Source organism: Atractosteus spatula, chromosome 3 (genome assembly GCF_055471065.1).
Source record: "Atractosteus spatula isolate fAtrSpa1 chromosome 3, fAtrSpa1.hap1, whole genome shotgun sequence".
In the NCBI taxonomy this organism is placed as follows: Eukaryota; Metazoa; Chordata; class Actinopteri; order Semionotiformes; family Lepisosteidae; genus Atractosteus; species Atractosteus spatula.
The window spans coordinates 9,381,222-9,402,108 of record NC_142708.1 but is presented as its reverse complement, the minus strand read 5'-3'; the positions used below and the strand labels follow the sequence as shown (position 1 = coordinate 9,402,108).

At 41.4% G+C, this 20,887-nt stretch overlaps 1 protein-coding gene across 1 annotated transcript; it reads right to left on the bottom strand.

Moving 5' to 3' along the window:
• Positions 1–804: 804 nt before the first annotated feature.
• ppef2b (protein phosphatase with EF-hand domain 2b) lies at positions 805–20,467 on the bottom strand. The gene is made up of 18 exons (XM_088910223.1): positions 20,424–20,467; positions 18,473–18,542; positions 16,262–16,290; positions 15,677–15,868; positions 15,110–15,167; positions 14,665–14,840; positions 13,954–14,068; positions 13,591–13,637; positions 13,297–13,463; positions 13,167–13,203; positions 10,589–10,738; positions 8,481–8,840; positions 7,846–8,031; positions 6,088–6,230; positions 5,270–5,376; positions 3,620–3,783; positions 2,877–2,964; positions 805–2,745 (listed from the first exon to the last, which is right to left on the bottom strand). The coding sequence occupies exons 2-18, from the start codon at positions 18,525–18,527 to the stop codon at positions 2,516–2,518; spliced, it is 2,304 nt and encodes a 767-aa protein (XP_088766349.1). The 5' UTR covers positions 18,528–18,542; positions 20,424–20,467; the 3' UTR covers positions 805–2,515.
• Between the last annotated feature and the right edge of the window lie 420 nt (positions 20,468–20,887).

Genomic DNA, 20,887 nt, shown 5'->3' with positions numbered 1-20,887 from the left:
TTGCTGCAGTACTCCACCAGCCAGGGTGCAATTGTGGTGAGTTGTGGCCCTGTCTGTGTGTAAATGAAAGAGGATAAATATTACAAGCATCGTACTTTTTGTTTTACTCCTGCTAGAACTGGTTTCAGATAGGGTTTCTAAAGTGATTTGTTTAATTGAAAATAGACGGATTTGTTTTAGACGTACGTAACATTGTGAAGTGTTTACTACTTTCTGGATGTCATCTCACTAAAATAAATCAATCCAGGGGGGTTGTAGCTTCACAATGCACTAGAAAGCCCTCATTTTGACTACTGTGCTGAAAAGTTAATGGAGATAAATCTCTTCAGTGTAGAACAAAGGAAACTGAAAGCAGCTTTGATGTCAGGTATGTAAAAAATGGGGGTATGGATAGGGTTGACTCAGAGGACAGTTCCCCACTTAGTAGCGAGTCCATGACATGGAGTCACAATTGAAAACTTGACAGGGAATTCATTTCGGGTGGAGAATTTAAAACATTTCTTTACACAAAGGGATGTGGGTGTAGTTCATACTGGAGCCCCCCCCAGACCTGCCCCTTGGCTCTTCGTGCTCCGGGAGTGAAGCACCTGCTTTGAACTCTCGGCAAACTAAACTGCAGAACATCTTCCGAGGCAATTCAGTAGCCTTGCCTGCTGCTTGCCTCGTGCAACACATTCCTTCCTGCCTGACTGCTGTGTTCTACTTTCGCTGGCAAATTTTAAAAGCTTGAAAAACCAAGTAGACCAAATATGATGTAATGTAATGTTTCTTTATTAGCCCTATACAATGTCTTGCATTAGGAATTCGTCTTTTCGCAGACCCCAGCTTTTCTCCATGAGACACAGACACACAGACAAGGAGAGAAGCTTGGGGTCAGAGCGCAGAGTCAGCCTTTGTACGGCGCCCCTGGAGCACCTGGGGTTCAGGGCCTTGCTCAGGGGCCCAACGGAGTAGGATTCCTCTGCCGGCTGCGGGATTTGAACCGGCAACCTTCCAGTCACAGGTACAGATCCTTAGCCACTGCTCCGCCCCCTGATCAGGTTCAGTAAAAGTTTGGCTCAAATATCCTTTCTAAAAGCACTATCTCGTGCTTTTACCATCAGCTAAAATTGAGTCGTTTCTCAACCAGATAGGAAGGCACTATATGAGCAGTTCTTAAAAGCTTAAAAGGACTGGCAGCCAAGAAGAAAAGGTGAATTAAAACTGCATTCTTTATTAAAACCCCTTTAGACCAGGCCCTAATTACTGTATAGTGGCAGTTGCATTCCTGGTCATATCCGGAGATATCCACAATATTTTTCAACAGTGTCAATGCACAGTTCATTAAAGCTTACCGTCTGAAACCAAGACAAAGGCAGAACTGTGTTGTCTCATCACACTGAGTTACATTAAAATGACACCAGCCATTAAATCCTCTCAGCCACTCCTATACAGTTAAAAAGTTGTGTAATTTCTAATAGATACAACAGTAGAAAACGTTGCACAATGTTTTGTGAGCAGTGAGAAAGGCTGCCTTTAGTGCTGAGTAAGTCACTATCAGAACGTAGCTGCTATCAAATTGCAACAGGCGTTACAAGTCCGTGCTGTTTTTTTTTTACACTTTTTGCTCAACAATGTCTCCAAAAGCTATAAGTGTAGCTCTAAAAAATGCTTGAGCGCTAATTCTCTTCTATGGGTGCCTGTAACTAACATTGTAGCTCCTGTTAATGTTTAGTTTAGCTTTCGTAGGCCCATAAACAAGCAGTTGTGATACAAATCCAGTAATGAAGAAAGATAAGGCAGAAAGTAAATTTACTTACATTGACATTGTCATCACGCACATCTGAGATCAGTGCCATAGTAGGACAGGCAACATACAGAATTTGTCAAGAGTACAGGGTTTAATTTCCTCTTGGGAGGCAAAAGGCCAGTAGAGAGTTGTACCGATTATTTGTGCTGACCTGTTGAATATTAACATGCTGCATTAATCTTCTTTTTCCACTAAGTGATTATTTGATAGCTTCATGGAACATGAACTACGCAACGCTGGCCCCTTGAGAGCGCTGTGATTATTCCTAGCCCAGGTGTTTTGAATATAACAAAATTGTAATTAGCAGTCGCAAAAAAAAGTTTTTAAACCTACAATGCGTGGTTGGTTTAACACACCAGTGATATTAAATCTGAAACCAGTAATGCAAAGTTCCAAGTTGCATTGAGTGTTGCCTTGTTGATATTTATTTCTGGGTGCCTGATGTTCTCTTTGCTGCTGGTGAACTATTAACTCCTATGCATATGGTCAGACGGTTCCCTGGAAAATCAACAGAAGTAAAAAAAAACACTAGTGCCAGGGTGAAAGCACTAATGCCAGGGTAAAGCACTAGTGCCAAGGTAAAGCACACCTGCAGACACCCCTCTCCCTTCTCACAACAGCCCTAGTGGAAGGTGTTCTGAAGCCCTGGAAGAAAACTGGCCCAGCGTGAAGGTCAATGGGTCACAGTGGTCTTCGTGAAATCCACTTCTGGAAAGGCAGGGGGGGTCACAGCAGGCTGCCGGGCATTGTCAGCAGGAGGCTGCCCTCCCGCTCGGTGTGGTGGGTCTGATCGACAAGGCGGAAGGCCTCCAGGAATTCGTTGATGTCGATGTTCCCGTCCTTGTTGAAGTCGATGCTTAGCGCCAGGTCTGAAATGGCCTGGTCGCTGATCTCGATCTCCAAGTGCGAGCTGAGCAGCTTCCACGTCTGCCGAAACTCCTCGAATGAAATGAGGCCTGCGGGAGCGGACGACCTGCATCAGTTTTCGCTCTAAACAAAATAATAAACCGCCTCCTTTTTGTTTGTTTTTTTTTTTGTTTCTGAGGGTGGTGAACTTTTTTTTTTTAATCCTCGCCTCTGAACCCACCTGAGTTGTCACTGTCAATAATGCGGAAAATGGTCTCCAGATTGGCTCTGTTCCTGTAGAGAGTCTCCAACAGACTCTGGTGTATGTGCTGGGGAGAGCAAAAAAGAAAAGAGGCAACTGTGGGTCACTTATCTTTTTAAACAATTGAGGATGTCTAAAATTTGCATTCCAGGATAATGCCGCATTTTTAAAAAAAAAAAAATCAAAGGAGCCCAATGTCATAAAAGGGCAACTCAGCCCCGAGAATCTGATTTGGTGCCCTCACATACATTATGCCCTCGGCCCTGCAATCGCCATTCTCACTTGTGTGGCAATTGCAGGGTTTTGGTGTTCGTAGGCCCAAGGCACTTTCACTCCGAAATGTGCAGAAAGAGGGGTAAACACCAATCGAATGACATCGATTGACATGATGTACTTTGACCTATTCTAATACTAAACCACGTGATTGATGAAGCGAGTCGAGCGACCATCACTTCGATAATTCTCGTTTCTGGAACCGCCGCTAGAGAACGTGTGATGATTGATCTGGAGCACCTAGAGTCGATCGCAAGCGTGTTGCTTCAGCTCGTTTTTTCGTTAGTCACTAGCGTTTCCCTCCTTCGTAGGCCCTAGGCACTGTGCCCTTCAGTGCCTCACGGGAAATCCGGCACTGGGCAATTGCAGTTCTCTGTGAAAAGGAGCTGTCTTTACGAAAAGCCCGAGTCTATGCTATTCTTAGCATCCTGCTTCACGGCGCCGGGCACCTCTCGGACGGGTTGCTCGATGGCGAGCTCCTGGAACCAGCTGTGGTAGTGCAGGAAACCCCCGGGGGCGCTGGCGACGAGCTGGGGGCGCAGGACCCTCCACGGCAAGCCCAGGCGCAGCACGGACTCCACCGCCGTCGCCCAGTCGTTAAGCGCGATGCGTCCTGTGAGTGCACACAACGACGGGTGACGGCCTTTTCTTATTTTCACCTCTTCCAGAGCCAGCCTATCGATTCAATCACCACACACACACACTCGTCCACACAAACTTCATTTCATTTCCAAATACCCCCCTTTTGCGGTACGAACAGCGGGTTTAGACGAGAGGACAGCCCTGTCTTCTGAGCTCCGTTCCCCAGAAAGCTGTGAGGAGCGGCCCGCTGCCTTCAGCCACCTGATCAGCTGGAGTCTGGTGATTCAATCAGGAATGATATGGTTTGAGGTTTTAGTTTCAAACCACATCAGGCGGCTGTTTTACCTAGAGCTGCCTATTTAAAACCTACACATCAGTAAGAGTACAGTTACATATTAACGGGACTGATTTAGGCAGTATAAGCAATGGTGTGCACTTAGCTTTATACTTTGATTGGGGCCTTGTCTGGCATTCTGTCTTTTCGTAGGCCTTGTTAATGAATCCCTCAACAAAACCTGCTTCTGAAGCTAGGGGGAGAACACATATAATCCCAGTGAAAACAGAAAGGTAGGGTTAATGTAAGCATATGTTTACCTGAAAGTCCTCACCCTACACCTGAATCCGGTTCAAATATTCCAATTTAATGTTGACTTCAGGTAAGGCTGCAAGATCATTTCAATTGTTTGCCAGAGGGGCTGTATGGGCTGATCCTGTTACTACACCCCAGCCTGGGATTCGCCACATCTCCAGCTTCTTGACACACAATAGTATTCCTTTCCCTCCCTGTTCTCTTTCCCTGGCTCCAAATTTACGAACCACCGTTCACACATTTGCACCGTTGTGTTTCATTTTCATTTTAGGCAGGTGGATCTGGCAGAACTACAATCCCTGTTTTCCAGGTGTTGAATTTGAACCCCGCTTTCGGGCTGTTCGGCAGTCTAGTCCCCAGCTGCAATGTTAGAAATCGGCCACAAGATGGCAGCACAGGTCCACAGGTTTGCTGAGTTGTCGTACAGTTGAACTTTTTGGCATCTAATCTACAGTAGTGTAATCGTCAGGTAGGTTTATCTTACAAGCCGTTGTAAAAGTATTATGAAATCTGCAGAATCTGTAGAATGATTATTTCCCCCTTTTTGCATTCAAAACAGCAAACTATTTGATCAGAACCTAAGACCCATATTTTAAAAATGTAATCACTTTTTTAAGTATACAATAATGAACAACTTCACTCAACGGCAGTTAAATAAAATGTCTGATTTTCCAAAAGCTCTGGCTGTAGAACTAGAAAAGTCTTCCACTCTCACGCTTTTAAGAGTGGTTGGTCCAAAAGCTTTGTGTTCTTGAACACTCTGTTCTTCATTTAATTGTGGTGAAGCTGCATGCAATGTTCCTATATTAGGCAAAATTGATCAAGGTTCTCTGCTTTAAAGATTGGGAAAACTTGAACATTTGTTGTTTCAGGTTCTGCAGTATTTCTTTGAGCTCATACGCCCTCTTGATAGATCTCAGAGTCGTACCTGTGCTGCTCCTGTCGTGCTGTTGGAAGGCATGCAGGAGGTCTGACTTGTGTGCGAAGAGCTGCTCTCTCAATGCCCGGAGTGCGGACCGCTCAATCCTGCTCACTCTGTAGGGAATCAGGAGATATGTCTGCACACAGCTTAATCATGTCATCCTACGGGCTGTGAAAACTTAAGTCCTTGGGTTGGTGGTCAATTAAACCTTAGTCAAAAGTTAATTAATTACAATTAATTAATTACCATTACAATCCCTAAACTAAGGGCCAATATCACCAGACACAGCATATAAAACCCTGTATTCTTTCACCATCCACAGGCTGAAAGTTTGAACCAGTACTGCAAACACTGCTTTAAGCCAACAACAACCAACAAGCACTTCTTCTTTCTTCTTCAACAATGTTCTTTTCTGTGATTTTTAACTGGTTTCCGTGTCTGCCCCTGTGCTTTCCTTCTGTAACCCTCAGTGTGACTGTTTTAATTCTGCTAAATCCTCTCACTTTGTATTTTTTTCCTCTCTCTGTAAAGAGCTTTGAGAAGCCACTTTCAAAGCTGCGATATAAAATAAAGTCTATTATAAGCATTATAAACAACAAGCAGATAAACCAGTAAACCAGCAGCAGTTTCTGGTTATAACCACTAGAGGTAGAAGGCTTTTGTTTCATTGCTACAGCCCTACAGCTCATAGGGCTTTACTAGTTAGTTCTCTCCAGTTTTAGGGCAGTTTTGGAAAGTCAAGAGTCTACAGCGTTGACAGTCTTTAGGAGAAACTGTGGCTTGTTTTCCTAAGGGCATGTTTAGTGATAATGAACAATTCTTACCTTTGCCTCATGGTAAGTTTGCGAGTTGTTCGGCTGGCTTGGTACTGAACAATGTGTGGGGTCAGATCAGGACCCAGTCTGACATAAGCCCCTCTGTTGCTTCCCACCTCATAGTAGTTAGAGGCAGAAAAGATGGTCAAGACCTGTGAAATTGCAGCAGCAGAAAAGTGCTGAATATGGTGTTATACTGACAGTGGGTAATGAAGTTTTAGCTAAAAGCTTCATCTTTGCATGTTCGGTCTACATCATGTTTGAATGTCCATCCATTTTCTTACTGCTTTATCCAACACAGGGTCACAGGGGAGCCAGGAACAAGGCAGGATACACCCTGGAAAGGAGGCCAGTCCGTCACAGGACACAGACACTCACAACAATACACTCACACCAGGGTCCATCTTCCCACAAGCTCAGTAACCTGCCAGTATGTCTTTGGACTGTTTGAGGAAACACACGTGAGCATGGGAAGAACATACAAACTCCACACAGACAACACCCCAAGATTTGAACTCGGGGCCCCAGAATTGGCCACTGTGCCACCAGGCCACCCAGCGAATTTACGATGATGGATATTCCAAGTCATTCCAAGAAATATCACATTACTATACTTTTACTACTGTACTTTTTGAGGTATCGACTGCATGAAATACATGATTCATTTACACCTGCCAACAGTTTTCCAAGGCTCTCCACTTCACTGGCTTATAGCTCTTCAACTTTGCCTGATTAACAAAAAAGCTCCTGATGCATGGAATAAGCCAGAACTGTCCCTGGTCTAAGATGACACCTTTGGCAACAATAATCGGTAATATGATAATTCCCAGAAGGTCTTGTAACTCATCATAGATCACCAACAAACAACTGAAAACCCTATAGCTGTGACCCGTCACTTAACTAACGTACCAGAAACAGATAGCAAAGCTGGCAGAAAGACACCTATTGAAGGACACTATTATCGGAATTTAATAGTGTCGTTAAATTTCTAACAATAATCCATCCAGTTGGGAAACATGAATATTAATTAGCTCTGGCCTTTTTATAACAACTCTAGAAATCAGGACCCAGATCCAGAGTTGTGTTTATATAAATCAAAGTTAGCACCCATGTGATGCAGAATTAAGAGGTCTGTTCCTCATTATGAGTTAACCAAAGAGAATAATGTCCTATAAGTGATAATGACTGCAAGATCCTAAAAACATCCCAAACATTAAAAGGTGTCCATGGTACAATTATATACAGTATTAGAAGGAGAAATCTTTAGCTGTAGGGTGGAATGTAATTATGAGTATGTGTATTCATTGACTTTTTGCCCCATCACAGTGCTAGAGGAGAAATTACTCTCTTGTGACTTCACAGTCTTCTAGTGTTGTGATTGGAAGAAGAGCGAATTAATATCCATAGCCATAATTCACATCCATCGTGGGACACAATGTCGCCTCATTAACATAATCTCGTCAAAGCATTATCAAAGAACTCTAAAGGAGAACGCGTCTCACAATTACCGAACATAGCAGCGCCTCACACTTTCAAACTCTGCTATGTACTTAATCCATTCAACATTTACAAAGGAACAAGTGAAGTCTGTTCCACGTTTTTGCTTCTTTTCTTCTCTTTTCAGGGTGGAAAAAACTTGACTTGTTCCTTTTCAGCCTGCGCATGTTTACTGGGTACTAAACACCACACTACAGAGTCACGTCACTCCCTTCCCCAGGCCTGCTGCTCTCCCAGGTGAGTTCCCTGCTCAGCCCCGGCCTACTGTACCTTGCGGCTGTGGCAGAACTCGTAGCCCTCCTGCTTGCACTCATGGGAGCGGATGAGCAGCTGCAGGTTGTGTCTGGCCAAGACCGCCTCTGTGACGTCAGGGCCAAAGTAACACCCGCCGCCCCGCACGCTGTTCAGGACACAGCCCTCGAGGGCCATGGGGTCACTCCACAGGATATCTACAATCTGCGGAGAAGGGAGGGACAAAGCCGAACGTTGTTTTTCCCCATTCTTACACCAGGAGATGCACAGGCTGCTTGACCTTACGGTATATTACTGCCTGAAATCAATAAAATGGGAAATGATGTAGGATAACTGTCTTGTCTGGTTCTGTGGGAGCACTGGTTGATCTGAGAGATATAACGGACCCATTTATGAGGAAATAAGAGTCCAAGCACCCATTAAATTGTTAGGTGGCGTAGCAGTTTCTGCATTTAGGGATCACCAACATTGACACAAACACTCAAGCTGACATCTCAGTCTTACATCCTTAGTCTTTCATCCTGGCTGAAATTGGTTGCTGTTATCCTATCCTTTTCATTGCAAACTCCATAAAAAAACTATTTGACGTAAGCAAATTATTGATTTGAGGGAAACGGTGACTTAGAAAAATAGACACTTCAGGGGGACCTTACCTGCTTCCATTCCATGTCGTCGGACTCGCAGAGCTCGAAGGACTCCGAGTCGGAGTCCGACAGAGACAGGGAGTGCTTGGAGTCGTCGAAGAGCTCGCTGAAGCCCACCTGTCTGCGGCACTTTTCCAGCTCCTCCTCCACAGAGCGCCACACCTTCTGGGAGATGCTGTGCAGGGATCTTCTCCTGGGTTCAGAAGCAGGCCTGTAGCATGAGTCAAAAGATAGGGAGCTTCTTCTCGGGCCAGAACTAATGATCTCCTTCGACCTGGAAACGTCTCTCAGGGGATCTCCTTCAACGAGTGGCCGTTCAGGGACGTTCCGTCTCTTTTTCACCTTGGGAGGTCTCAATGCAGAAATGTACTGTGGGAAAAGATAACATTTTCTCATCACAAACTTTGCACAAAAAAACTCTAAAATTTTTTACATCGGTGAACTAAAATGTCCATTTGAGGGCAGGTACAATGTAAAGACCTTTTGCTCTTTTGGATGCCTGGCATTTATTTTTCACATCACAGAAGACTTTAACTCTGCTCTTTCTCACAAGGTGAAATGCTGTCTAGTCTCAGGGATCGCATCCTGTTGCCTTGTTTCACTGGATTTTGCACATATGGCAAAATCCACAATTCTGTGCCAAGAACCCTATTTATGGAAGGAATTCATGGTTTGTGTAAAGAGCTCACACACACACATCTGAAAAGTTTTAACAAGTTATGTTGTACAAAAAGAACAAATGTGCCTGCAAACTTGCATAGTCTGCACCTAAAAATATTATTTTTAACACATTAAAGTAGTAATCTCCATTACTACTGCTATTATTATTGGGACAAAATGATATTGTTTTTTTATGCCTTCATTTTGACTTATTTAAATTAAACACTGGTGAAAGATATAAATTCCACCAAAGGACACATGCTTGCAAAAACATGTAATTACAATGAAGTCCTATTTGCATATCTAGCACTACACCTTCTAAGACCCAAACAGTCCAGAAGTACCATCTGTTAAACCTGAACAATAATTATATAAAGCTGAAGGAATTACCTGTAATAAACTTAATTTAAACATTAAGAATACACAGATGCCTCCAACTGGATCCTAAATTGTGACTTCTACTATTCAGTGCTTAATGTGATGATAATATTTTTTTTGGTGTAATCTACAGTATATAGTTTCCCTCAACATGCTCTTGGATATCATACAGTATATACGGTATATGATGTTGGCGTAAAAAGAAGACCTGAAAGGATTTTAACAGATGTTTAAAGTAGGTCAAATTGTAATCTCACATTTCTGCTCTCTTACAGATAAATGTCTTTCTTTTTGAGCCCCCTTTTGCAGGCATTTTTTCATGCCCTCCTCCTTCCACCCCATCTTCACCTTTGGAGCTGCCTCCCTGGTTCATTCCTCATATCTGAGAGGAGTTTTGTCAGTTCTGACCTTATAGATAGGACTGTTATTTCCTCAGTGAGGAGAGTTAACACCAGACAGTAAAATACTAAGATGTTATTCCTCTATATATATTTTTTGTAATTTGTCATGATTAGAATTTGATATATACATAATTTCAAATGTATATATGGAATATGCATGAATAAAGTTTACAGATAATTATACACAAATTATGAGCTGTATTAACTGCGCAACTTTTTGTTTTTTCCACCTCTGGTAAACACCATCTAAAATTCCAAGCCTTTCTTTTCAAGAAAAAAAGATATTTTAACTTTCCACACCTTTGGTAGTTTGTTGACAGATTTTCATCTTTGAAATTACTTTCAATAGTTAAGTGGCAAAGTCTACTGGGGCTTTAAAATCATTATGCTGGAATTCATTCTTGTATGGTTTTGGAAGTTCAGTTAAGCTGGCCCGTTATAATCACTTTTTTATTGTTTTAGAAAATTAGATAAGCAAGACACTTACAAGGTAGCCTAAAATGGATGAGTTAATATACCATATGTACTATACTCAACTAATGACACCCTGATGTTAATAAGATATTTCAGTTGGTATGTTAGATATATCCATCTGAGACAGAATGTGTGTTTAAAAGCTCCACTTGGAGGTGCACCTTGTAGGACAATACCATTTTTTGCAAATGAAGAGATGCTTACCTTGTGTCTGTCCACTTTGGCAATTATCTTGAGGTCAGTGGTGTGTGAGATCCCTCCATGAGTAACTAAGACCTTTCGGTCAATCACAGTGGCCAAGGGCAACCAGCTAAACACTGTCTGCAGCAGCTTGAGAATCTTCTTGCCATGAACCTGCTCTCAAAGAAATATACCGTATACAGTGTATTACCAAAGAATAGAAATTGTCACACATTTCCTTTCACTGTAATTCTGAAAGCTCCACAGAAGGAAACAAAGTGGGAAAATTATTCATGTTACAATGTTGTTGATACTTTTTTTTTCTTATTCTATTTTAAAGGATTTTGTTTTTGTTGATACTTTATGTATTATTGTATATTTTGTAAAACACACTACAGTAGATAAGGATGTGTGCTGACCATATAATTGATAATAAAATAAATGTTGGTGCTTAGTTATTTCTCATTTGTAAGGAAGAAAAGAGCAACAGAAAACGTGTTTGCAGTGTTTGCACTTGTTCTCCATTCGGATTTTTTTGAGGGTCTTTCTATCTGAATGGCTGCTGTGAAAATAGCATTTTGTGACAATAAGACAATATCTAGCTCTCATTTTGAGCCTCCTTTAACTGCAAGGAATGGTGGTGTGGTTGGGATTTCACACAGAATCGAACAAAAAAGTCAGGAAAGTTGGCGCACCGTTTTTTTCTGTGCAAAGTACCTTACACTTCTAATTGTGTTGTTACACTAAAGTTGTATACTTTTGTTGTAGAGAAAGAAACCTCATTTTCCTTGCTTTGCAGCGTGGAAGTAAGTAATCAGATAATGTAAAGAATAAATAAGGAATGATTCATCTTATAGACTTTGTGTTAAGGTGCCTAATTGTAACATGAGCATTCCCAGTCATTCTAATGAGCAGTAAATTAATGTCTAAAACAACAACACATGCACAGTAAAGAAAGCATTCTGCCATAATCTCCTTTCAGCGGGATTTGCATTTGCCTTTGCCCACTGCTGTAATTGGTCCATACTACTTGGTGACCCACAACAATGCTGAGAGTGGAGTTGACTTGACAGCCAGCAGTCACTGTGTTGTAAGGACGACTAATCTTGTTATCCATGCAGGAGTGACCCAGATCAAGTGTAAAAATAGCCACAACAGGACTGACTGCTTTTTTCCTTTCTGTTGGCTCAGCCTTGATCAGGTGCAGTTCTCAGCCTTAAGTCTGTTGTAATTAGAAGTAGCCTTTTTTTTTACTTTTAAACCTTTTTAATCCTGTAAACTTTTTTTTAACAATACTATTAATTTAAAGGAGACACTATAGATGACAAAGTTGACTAAGCCTAGTCTGCAAACACAATTTTGCTTGAATGACAATGTAAATAGTGTAGCTTATGTCAGTATACAGGGCAGTGCGGTGGCTCTGTGGCTAAGGATCTGCGCCTGTGGCTGGAAGGTTGCCAGTTCAAATCCTGTGGCTGGCCGGCCTTAACCCCAGCTGCTCCAGGGGTGCTGTTCAATGGCTGACCCTGTGCTCTGACCCCAAGCTTCTCTCCCTGTCTGTGTGTCTCATGGTGAGCAAGCTGGGGAATGCAAGGAAAGACAAATTCCTTATGCAAGAAATTATATATGGCCAATAAAGTGATCTTATCTTTTATTATACTCCAGCAGTCAACCACTTGCAGGTATAATTCTTCAGTTCCCTTGCACACACACACAACGCATTCCAAGAGGCATCCCTGCTTTCAGGCTTCTGTCCTTGTTACACACAGGGAACTGAAGCTCTTGCTTCAGCAGCTGCTGAGACCAGCCAGCTCTGTTGGCACTGCAGCTCAGAGATCCCCCTCTGCCTGTGCAGTTCTCTCCCACTGCTGTCAATGGGACCATAGGCCATAGGCCACTAGCACCAGAATTAGGCTTTCTTTAGGGTATACGAATTGTACAGAACTGAATAAGAGTCTCACACATTTCTGGCTTTTGCAGATCTGGTGTGTGATATTTTTAATAAGCTACCTTATTATACTGTTTTACTATAGAAACAAATCTGCAATGCTGTGCTACAATATGAAGAGCGATTTGCAAAGTCACAGCATCATTAAAGTTAAGTATATCTGCCAAATAAAGGAGAGAGCAACTCAGAAACAACTAGCATTGATGAACACTTGACTACCGCAATACCAGTGCAAGGTTTCCTTGCTGAACGTTATAATAAAAGGATTTCCTTAGGAAAAATCCATGTTGCTATTTATTTTTTTTGCTTTTTTTGATGAGAAGATTTTTTCAGGCCTACCACCTTAAAGCTTTCTTTGAAGAGGTCATGAAAAAAGAGGAGGGAAAGAGAAATATATGCAAATAAAAGGAAACAATGTGACAAAAAAAAGTATTAGGGACTTTACTACTAAAATGTGAAAAATATTGTTTCTTTTCGTTTTTTAAAATCAGTTATTCTCATTGTGAATGTCTAAAGTGTCTAGCTAAACATATTTAAGGTCCTGCTTCAAGTTTCTTTTCACATTTGCCATGATCTGTAAAGCTGGGAGCTGTACTGAAATTTGTACCTTATACGGAAAAAACTACTGTAAAAAAACACTGAGTCCATGCCTACCTTGTATTTCTGCATTACTTCCTTTGTGAATCCATATCTGGAAGAAAATTGGGGAAATTATTACCATATATTTTTCACCATTTTACATGAGGATTTGAAATATGTTTGTCAATATACAGTATGAACGTACCTCAAGTTGACAATGTAGTCTTCATGATTTCCTCTGTTCAGGTGAACAGCATTGGGATACACCAGCAGGAATGCAAACAAAATCAGCAAAATCTCAATGGAGTTCTTGCCTCGGTCCACATAGTCCCCATTGAAGACATAGGACTTTTCCACAGAAGGAAACCCATTCTGTGGACAGCCGGAAGAAGAGAAAACACTCATATGTTTACTCCCACGGGCCTTGGTTTCCGCATACTCATTGGGTATTAACAGTTTATAGAAATCAAGCACAGGAGTGGTGAAAAGTTGCTCCTACCTTGTAAAATATCAACAGTAAATCCTCCAGATTCCCATGTAGGTCTCCTAGCAACAAGAAAATAAACGTCAAAAATGTACAGGAAGTACTTTAATAGTACAACAAGTACTATGATAGCAGGTGCAGAAGTAAATATTGTCATAAGTAATAGCAAACTTAATGATAGAAAAATAACACTTTCCCTAATTGTGGTAATGTAATGGAGTTTGTAATGAAAGTCTGGGTGCCATGGTGACCACCAAATCATTTTCACCCCAGTTGTCCTAAAACACAATGACTGCCGTCGTTTCTTGGCTGGAGGAATAGAGAAAGAATCCACAGTCTGTTCAGCCCAATTGAAAACATACATAGATGAGTTCTCACCACAGATAGTTATCTCCTTACAGTAGCAGGTCGAGACTCTGTTGATGTTTGGCAGTAGTTTGAGGTGTCTCCATGTTTCATGAAGAAGCTGCAGAACATAGCGAGCATGGAGCTGCTACTAGGAGTAATTGACAGCTGGGATTAGAAGACCTCAAAAAAGCACCATATTTCAGTTCTTGGTGCTATTGGTGCTAAAAACCTTTGCTTAGCCCACTGTTCATAGCCTAAAACACTGAAATGCAAACTATTTTAAAACTGTGTTTGATGTTTCTAAACATCTCAAGCAATAGTGTGCTAGTCACACTCACCCTCAAAAGAAATCTATAGCACTTACCAACCTATATACTGTAGTATTACGCCCTGCAAGTCTTTAATAATCCAAATTATTAACTATTAATTAAAATAATAGGCAAAGTACATAATAATGGAATTTATTCCATTCTAAAACGGAATGAATTGAGAGAGAGGGAGGTGACACACTGAGAACAAAGCAAAACAGCATTAAATAAGAGCCCAAGTAGATGCAGCTGGTATCTGCTTTGCATTACTCCATAATGTTCCTGCAGTGCCTGCTATTTACAGTATCTGTCTAAAATAAAATCTCCATAACTCAGGACAAATTTATTTTCTCCTCCTAATGGAGGTTTATACCTAAGGTCAAACAGACGTGTGTCTGAGTCTTACGGAACCAGGAGGAAGGGAGGTACCTACTTGCTTTCGTCTGAAGGCTTCCACTAAGGCAGTTGCTTGAGTAACAGCGAGAGGGAAAGACAGGTGGGGTCCAGTGTAAGTTTCTGGCAATTCGATGGTCTCGTATTCAAGCATTCTCTCCCATTCGGCTTCTCGGCAAACCTCGTCCTCAGTGAAAATATGTGATATGAGATTCCCTGACAAAGAAAGGTCAATTTCTTCTCAAGAAGGAGTTTTGGAGAGACATCAACCCCACCTCCCCCCAGACATGTTTTCTGGCACTGATGGTATAATCACGGCAAGACATGATGCAGACTTGGTAAAACATGGCAAGACAAACACATCAGAAAGCAAGCTGAAAGAAAACCAAAACTGCAAACAAAACACAATGATAATCTGTCAAAGTAAGCGTCACGAGGGGGTTTCTGTTAAGGAAAACGGGTTAAATGTATGAACAGTGCCTTACTTTCACTACTGCTAGCAGGTGTAAAGTGGTCCATAAGGTATCCAAAGAAGTTGTACAGCTATGGAAGACAGAAAAAATGTGAAAGGGCAGTCTTGTATACTATAAAGTGTCCCCAAGTCAATATTGCCTTTGCATGATATGGCTCAACTGAAGGTTTCATTTTTTTTAATACAGAGCAATGTGATTTAACTTTTCAATTGTTAAAGGACACTCAACAAACATTCCTTTTGACTTTTGTTTTGTAAACCTGGGTATAAGGATTCCAGCCACAGACCCATCCTGACAACTGTCCACCGACTGTCACTTCACAACAGTTAGCTTTCTACAGTCTTAGGATAAAAGTATGGAAATAGAGCACCATACTGTATATTGAAAATTCCCAAGGAAAATAGACATTCAGTTATTCACCCCACCCCCCACATCCAGCTTTAGCTATTAAATTATTTTTTTAAAACCTCTATTCCTGGTCTCTTGTCAACTCTGATTAGAAGAAAAGAGTCTCTATTCCTGACTTGATATGTGTTGAGAAACCCAGATAACTGCCCAAGGTCTTTGTGCTGCCCAAACCTTGATCTGGTCCTGTTCCCCTGCGTACTCTATGGACTGAAAGATGGTCCAGGTGCACCTCCGCCTCACCTCCATGCGAGCAACGTACTGGCGATACCATCGCTGGATCAGTACAGCAGCTTTCATTGCTGAGGAAAACAGCACACAAACAGTCCGCAAAGACCTCCAGCAAGTCATGAGACTCTGCTTTGTCTGCAAGTGATGAACATGTTAAAGATACTAAGTCAAACAATGAAGATTGTCTGTCTGTTACTCCTGGCCCAGTTTACTGAGCCGGACATTTGTCACAAAATTTTGGAACATTGCATTGTTTGATTACAGATATTTTCCTCAAATAAAAATAGTTGTACTAATGTTATATCTATACAGTATATATACAGTATTAAGAAGCAATAATTATTGCTTTAATTCTCAGCAGTCATATCTTTTTTTCAGGTCTCAACTTACAGCTATGAACCCTGTGACCGCACACGGGAGAAAGAGGAAGTGCAGGCAGACTTCTCTGACCCACCCAACACCAAGCACTCGTCTTTTAACACATCACAGACACCACAGCCCTGTCCCAGGGGCACGTCCCTCACTCACCGACAGTACAGCAGATGGCTGGGAGACCCCTGGGGTAGACACATGTCTGAGAAGTGAAAGAGCCCCACCCAATGAATAACACCCTATCCTATGGCAGCACTCAGTCAATTGTGTGCTGCCTCTAGAGAATCCCAGTCATAGTCAGCTAGTGACCAGACTCAGGCTCGTACCACAAAGACAGTAATCTGCGCTCAGACAAGCACCTTTACACTTAGGTCACTCGGGCATTGACAATAAACAGTTATTAAATTAATAGAAATCTTTCATATTGTATTTCATATTATATAGATCTCAGGACTGCTTTCCACTTGTTGAGGTATTTCTTTCAGGACTATAAATGATATTATATAATCATGCACATCCTATTTTTTTAAAACCCTAAAGTGCTGCTGAGATCATGACTACCAGGTCACACAATTATGTAGTCTGCCTTGTTGTAAGGTTCAGAGTGTTTTAACTTTAGCCAACATTCAATTCCAAAGCAGAAACGCATCCGAAAACAAGCCTTTCTCACCTGGGGGAACACTGGGCTCTGTTTTAAATTTTAAGGAGGCAACTGAGCAGTTGGAAGACATTAAATAAACATAGAACCCATGTGACAGGAATTTACAAAAAATAAGAATTGGGAATATAAGCAATTGCTTAATTTCTTTTTGAGAAAGAGCTAAGGAACAAACCTACATAACTAGCTCCGGCAAAAAAAAAAATATCATGACAACACAAATGAAAAAGGCTCCATTAGCTTTAATTCATCGTCCTTGTATAATAGTGGGAAGTCCTGGTCCAGGAGAACCACAAACCAGCAACCCTCCCTTAAACCACAGAATTGTAAAAACATGGAGCATGCGAGTTTTGATCTATTTGGTTCACTAGTAATAACAACACCTAAGAATAAAGTGTCCTGAAAGGATTGTGAAGTGTTTACTGAAAATTTGGCTTAACCCGCTTGGCTGAGGGCTGACCTCTTGTCCAGAGGACAAGGAGGCCTGGACCCACTTGCAGACTGACCAAGGGGCAGCTACAGAGGTGGAGATGGGGTGGAAGAGGGATGCAAGAAGAATTATGCGAGGGAGAGAAGGGGGTCACATCCAGTATTTACCATGTTTTAGGAGAGGAAATGGCATTGGGACTAACAGCCTGAGTCTGATTGAACTTGGTCGTTGTCATCTCTCCCGAACTTTCATCACAAACTCCATTAAATGAATTGATTTCATTACGGGCGTCAGCTGTGGTCATTGAGAAGTACCGAGTGTCTGTATTTTCATTTAACATGCTGTATATTTATGTGCCTTTACGTTGAAGGCATAGAATAGCCAAAATCGCACATTACGTGGATAAAACAAGTGTTACAAAACTCCTTATTAAAGGATGACCTATAAAACCTGCTGGTGTGTGGTCCTCCGAGAGTTGGCTCCCTCTGTACATGTCTGAATAAGCAGACACAGTGGAATGGCACTGATCCGTCTTCACAGCAAAGAGAAAAAGGTGCAGCTTACCTGTAGCAGCTGCACGTAAGGATGCAGAAATGGACAACAGATAGAATGAGCTGATCAGCAAAGAGACGTTTTTTAAACTTTGCTGTGTTTCACATCAAGGCACTGTGTGCTTTGCATAAAATGCAATTTTACAGAGCTCTACTCCTAAAGCATAAAACTATGCAGCTTCAGATAATTCAGCAACGCTACTGTCAGAAATTCGTTGCTTTAATTTCTGCTACATAAAAATAAAAATAATGTTGGATTGTACCTGGGATTGACATACTTGCTGCAGTGTGCATCAAAATAGGAACATATGTTTAGTTTGAGCTCATGACAATATATTACCAGCATACAGTATATGGCCTATTACAGGACAATATTGTTCGTAAAAAGTTCTCATATGGTTCCAATTATTATAAACAAAATATTAAAAATGATAAAGTATTAGAAAATACTATTTTTCTGAGTGTGAAAAAAGCAAGCTGATCTATCGTTTATATTGTATCCATACTATATACAGTATAATATTGTTTATACAGTAATCATCAGAATAAGGGTATCTGCTAAGCAAATAAATACATCATGTAAGATGCACAGCCAAGACCTCCCATTGCTATGGGGTGCTATCAGAAACCTCTATTAGATGACGTATTTGAGGAGACAAATGGAATTGATAAAAGGAAAATAGATCCCTTGTAAGATCAGAAAGAAGCAGCAATAACCGCAACATTACCTCTTTCAGACTTCTTCAACCTGTAATCGTCTGAGGATGAGATCCCACATCCCATGGCCTTAACTCTTCCCTTTGAGACAGTAAATAACCCAGCAGTCAGGCGGATGGTAATAGCTTCAGAATCTTACCTTCCTCACAGTGCGAAAGGCTACCGGAATCTTATCTAGGTGTATTTGATCCTGACCTTTCTGATTGGCCTCATTAGTCTAAGCTGTGACTAACTCACCCCACAGCAAATGTCAATCCTCTAGTGCCTGTCCCAGCACAGCCTTTCTTATCTACTTTGCACATACAGTACTTACCCCCTGCTTGCTTTCTGAATCAAAATCACTTGAAGCCAAAATCAACTGTCCTGCCTTGTTAAGTAACACAACTGTTTACGGTTGCTCAGGGCACAGTACAGTTCAGCTCCACCATGGAATCATCACAAACTTGATTGTTTTTATATTCTCAATGAAACATGAATTCTGTTTCAAGAAAAACTATCTCCATCAGCAGCCGAAGTAAAAGAATAGATATCTTAGCCTTCTTCAACTGTCTTAGGAAGTACAGGCGCTGTTGCGCTTTCTTAATCAGACATGTCTTGTTGTAAGGGTTTAAGTACTGTATGTCTGCCTTTGAAGGTCACTTCGCATCAATTAAGTAAAGAAAAGTTTAAGGGAGCTGAGGTTCAACTCCGTTCTTAGCGGCATCAATGAAGTCTGAGAGATATCACAGAAAGCTCTCCAGGGTTGTGGTGAGTGCATTAATCATGACATACTGTATACCACAATGTGCTCCTTTCTGGCATTAAAACATCTCGTTGGTTGACCTCTTTCTTCTGTGTTCTGTCAAAGTATAAAAATGACTGTTGAAATGAACACGTTAAAGGAGGGGTGGAATCGATGGTGAAGAAATCTCTTCATGGTCCTTTGCACTTTGAACATTCCTGCTAACTGATGGAGCCTGGTTTACTAAACCTCGTGGTCCTTTCAGTCAAGGGCACAGGAAAGGTCAAAAATGGAAGCAGCCTTCCTCTACTCATTTGATTGCTAGTATAATGGACTATTTTGAGCAGAACCCTAAAACAGCAATCATCTCTAAGTTAATGTATCAATCCAAGAATCTCATCTTTATCCAAACAGCTTCATAACAGATTCGATTGGTTTTCTGTAGTGAGTAAGCAGTGTTATCAAGTTTAAAAAAAAAGACCTTCCATTACATTTTTAAAATATGTATTTAAAATCACATACTGTATGGCTACAATAAGTACTGCAGGAAATCTATTGCACTCTACAATCTCCTGTCTTGTTCCTGTAGGATTTCGTTTTTCCCCCCATCCCAACAAATTATATTAACTTAATATGCTAAAACTGAACTTGCCTGATCGTGCATGACTACCTGGACTTGAGCTTTCAGTAAACATGCAACCAGCTTCCCCACAAAACCTTCATAGTAAAGAAATACTATATACTAAATATTTCATACGAAATAAATACTTCATACTAAGTAAATACCATAACGCTGGTGTTGATGTTCACCATGAAGTACGTACCAGTGTTTTCCCCCCTCCATAATATTTAAACAAAATATAGACACTGAACTGTGATACACTCCTTATTCATTTGGATTTTGGGACATAAGCAGGATTTGTAATGAAATATTTTTAATTTCTTACGTTTCAATATATATAACTTACTAAATGTGCATTGCAGCATGTGTGTTTTCCATTGACCTTTGGGTTATCAGTATATATCAATCAGTAAAATACAGTTTTAGATTTTCAGTGCGACTGAAAAATGCCACCAGTTCCGGCCAGCAACACAAGGAATCCATTCCTTGACAATTTTTTCAAGGAGTACATGTTCATCAGCTATCTTGCTTTCACTGGCTTAGCATTAGGATTAGGAATCAACTTGACCCAATTCATTTCTGTCCCTCCGGCAGATTAGGGTAGAAAAAAGAGACTTACCTTGTTATTCTCTTTCTTTCTATAAGCAAGTCCCCTGGTCTGCTCTGTTTACCTTCAGTTCCTTAGCATTTCACTGTGCAGTCTACTTCCTACAACTCAGCCCCTTTTCTCCAGTGTCCAGACCGCACAGGAGAGAGCCAGGAGGAACTCAGCACATCAGGCATGTTGGTAAGGAAGGTCAGTGCTACGGCTGCAGCTAAGCCAGTCTGCAGCTGCCCTCTTGAGAGTGTGCTTGTGTTGTTGTGTGTCCGTGGCCGTGCTCTTGGCCTGGGCAGCTGTGCTTCAGCAGGTTGTGCAGCTCCCCTGCTCACAGGCCCTGTGCTGCTGGTTTAAGTGTGTTCCCTGGAACCTCGTGATCACTTATGCAAGACCAAAAGCCTCAGGTGGATTAGGGTTATTCCCTGCCACTGCCGGACTGTACCACACATGGGTGGCTCCGAAGACATGAAAAAAGACATAGAATG

Excerpts from the sequence above, each read along its gene's own strand:
- ppef2b (XM_088910223.1), bottom strand. The coding sequence starts at position 18,527 with ATGGGATGTGGGATCTCATCCTCAGACGATTACAGGTTGAAGAAGTCT. Across the intron at positions 15,869-16,261 it reads AGCCATCTGCTGTACTGTCG|ACAAAGCAGAGTCTCATGAC; the intron begins GTGAGTGAGGGA and ends CATCACTTGCAG. Across the intron at positions 6,231-7,845 it reads AGTTCTGCCACAGCCGCAAG|GTCTTGACCATCTTTTCTGC; the intron begins GTACAGTAGGCC and ends GCAATTTCACAG.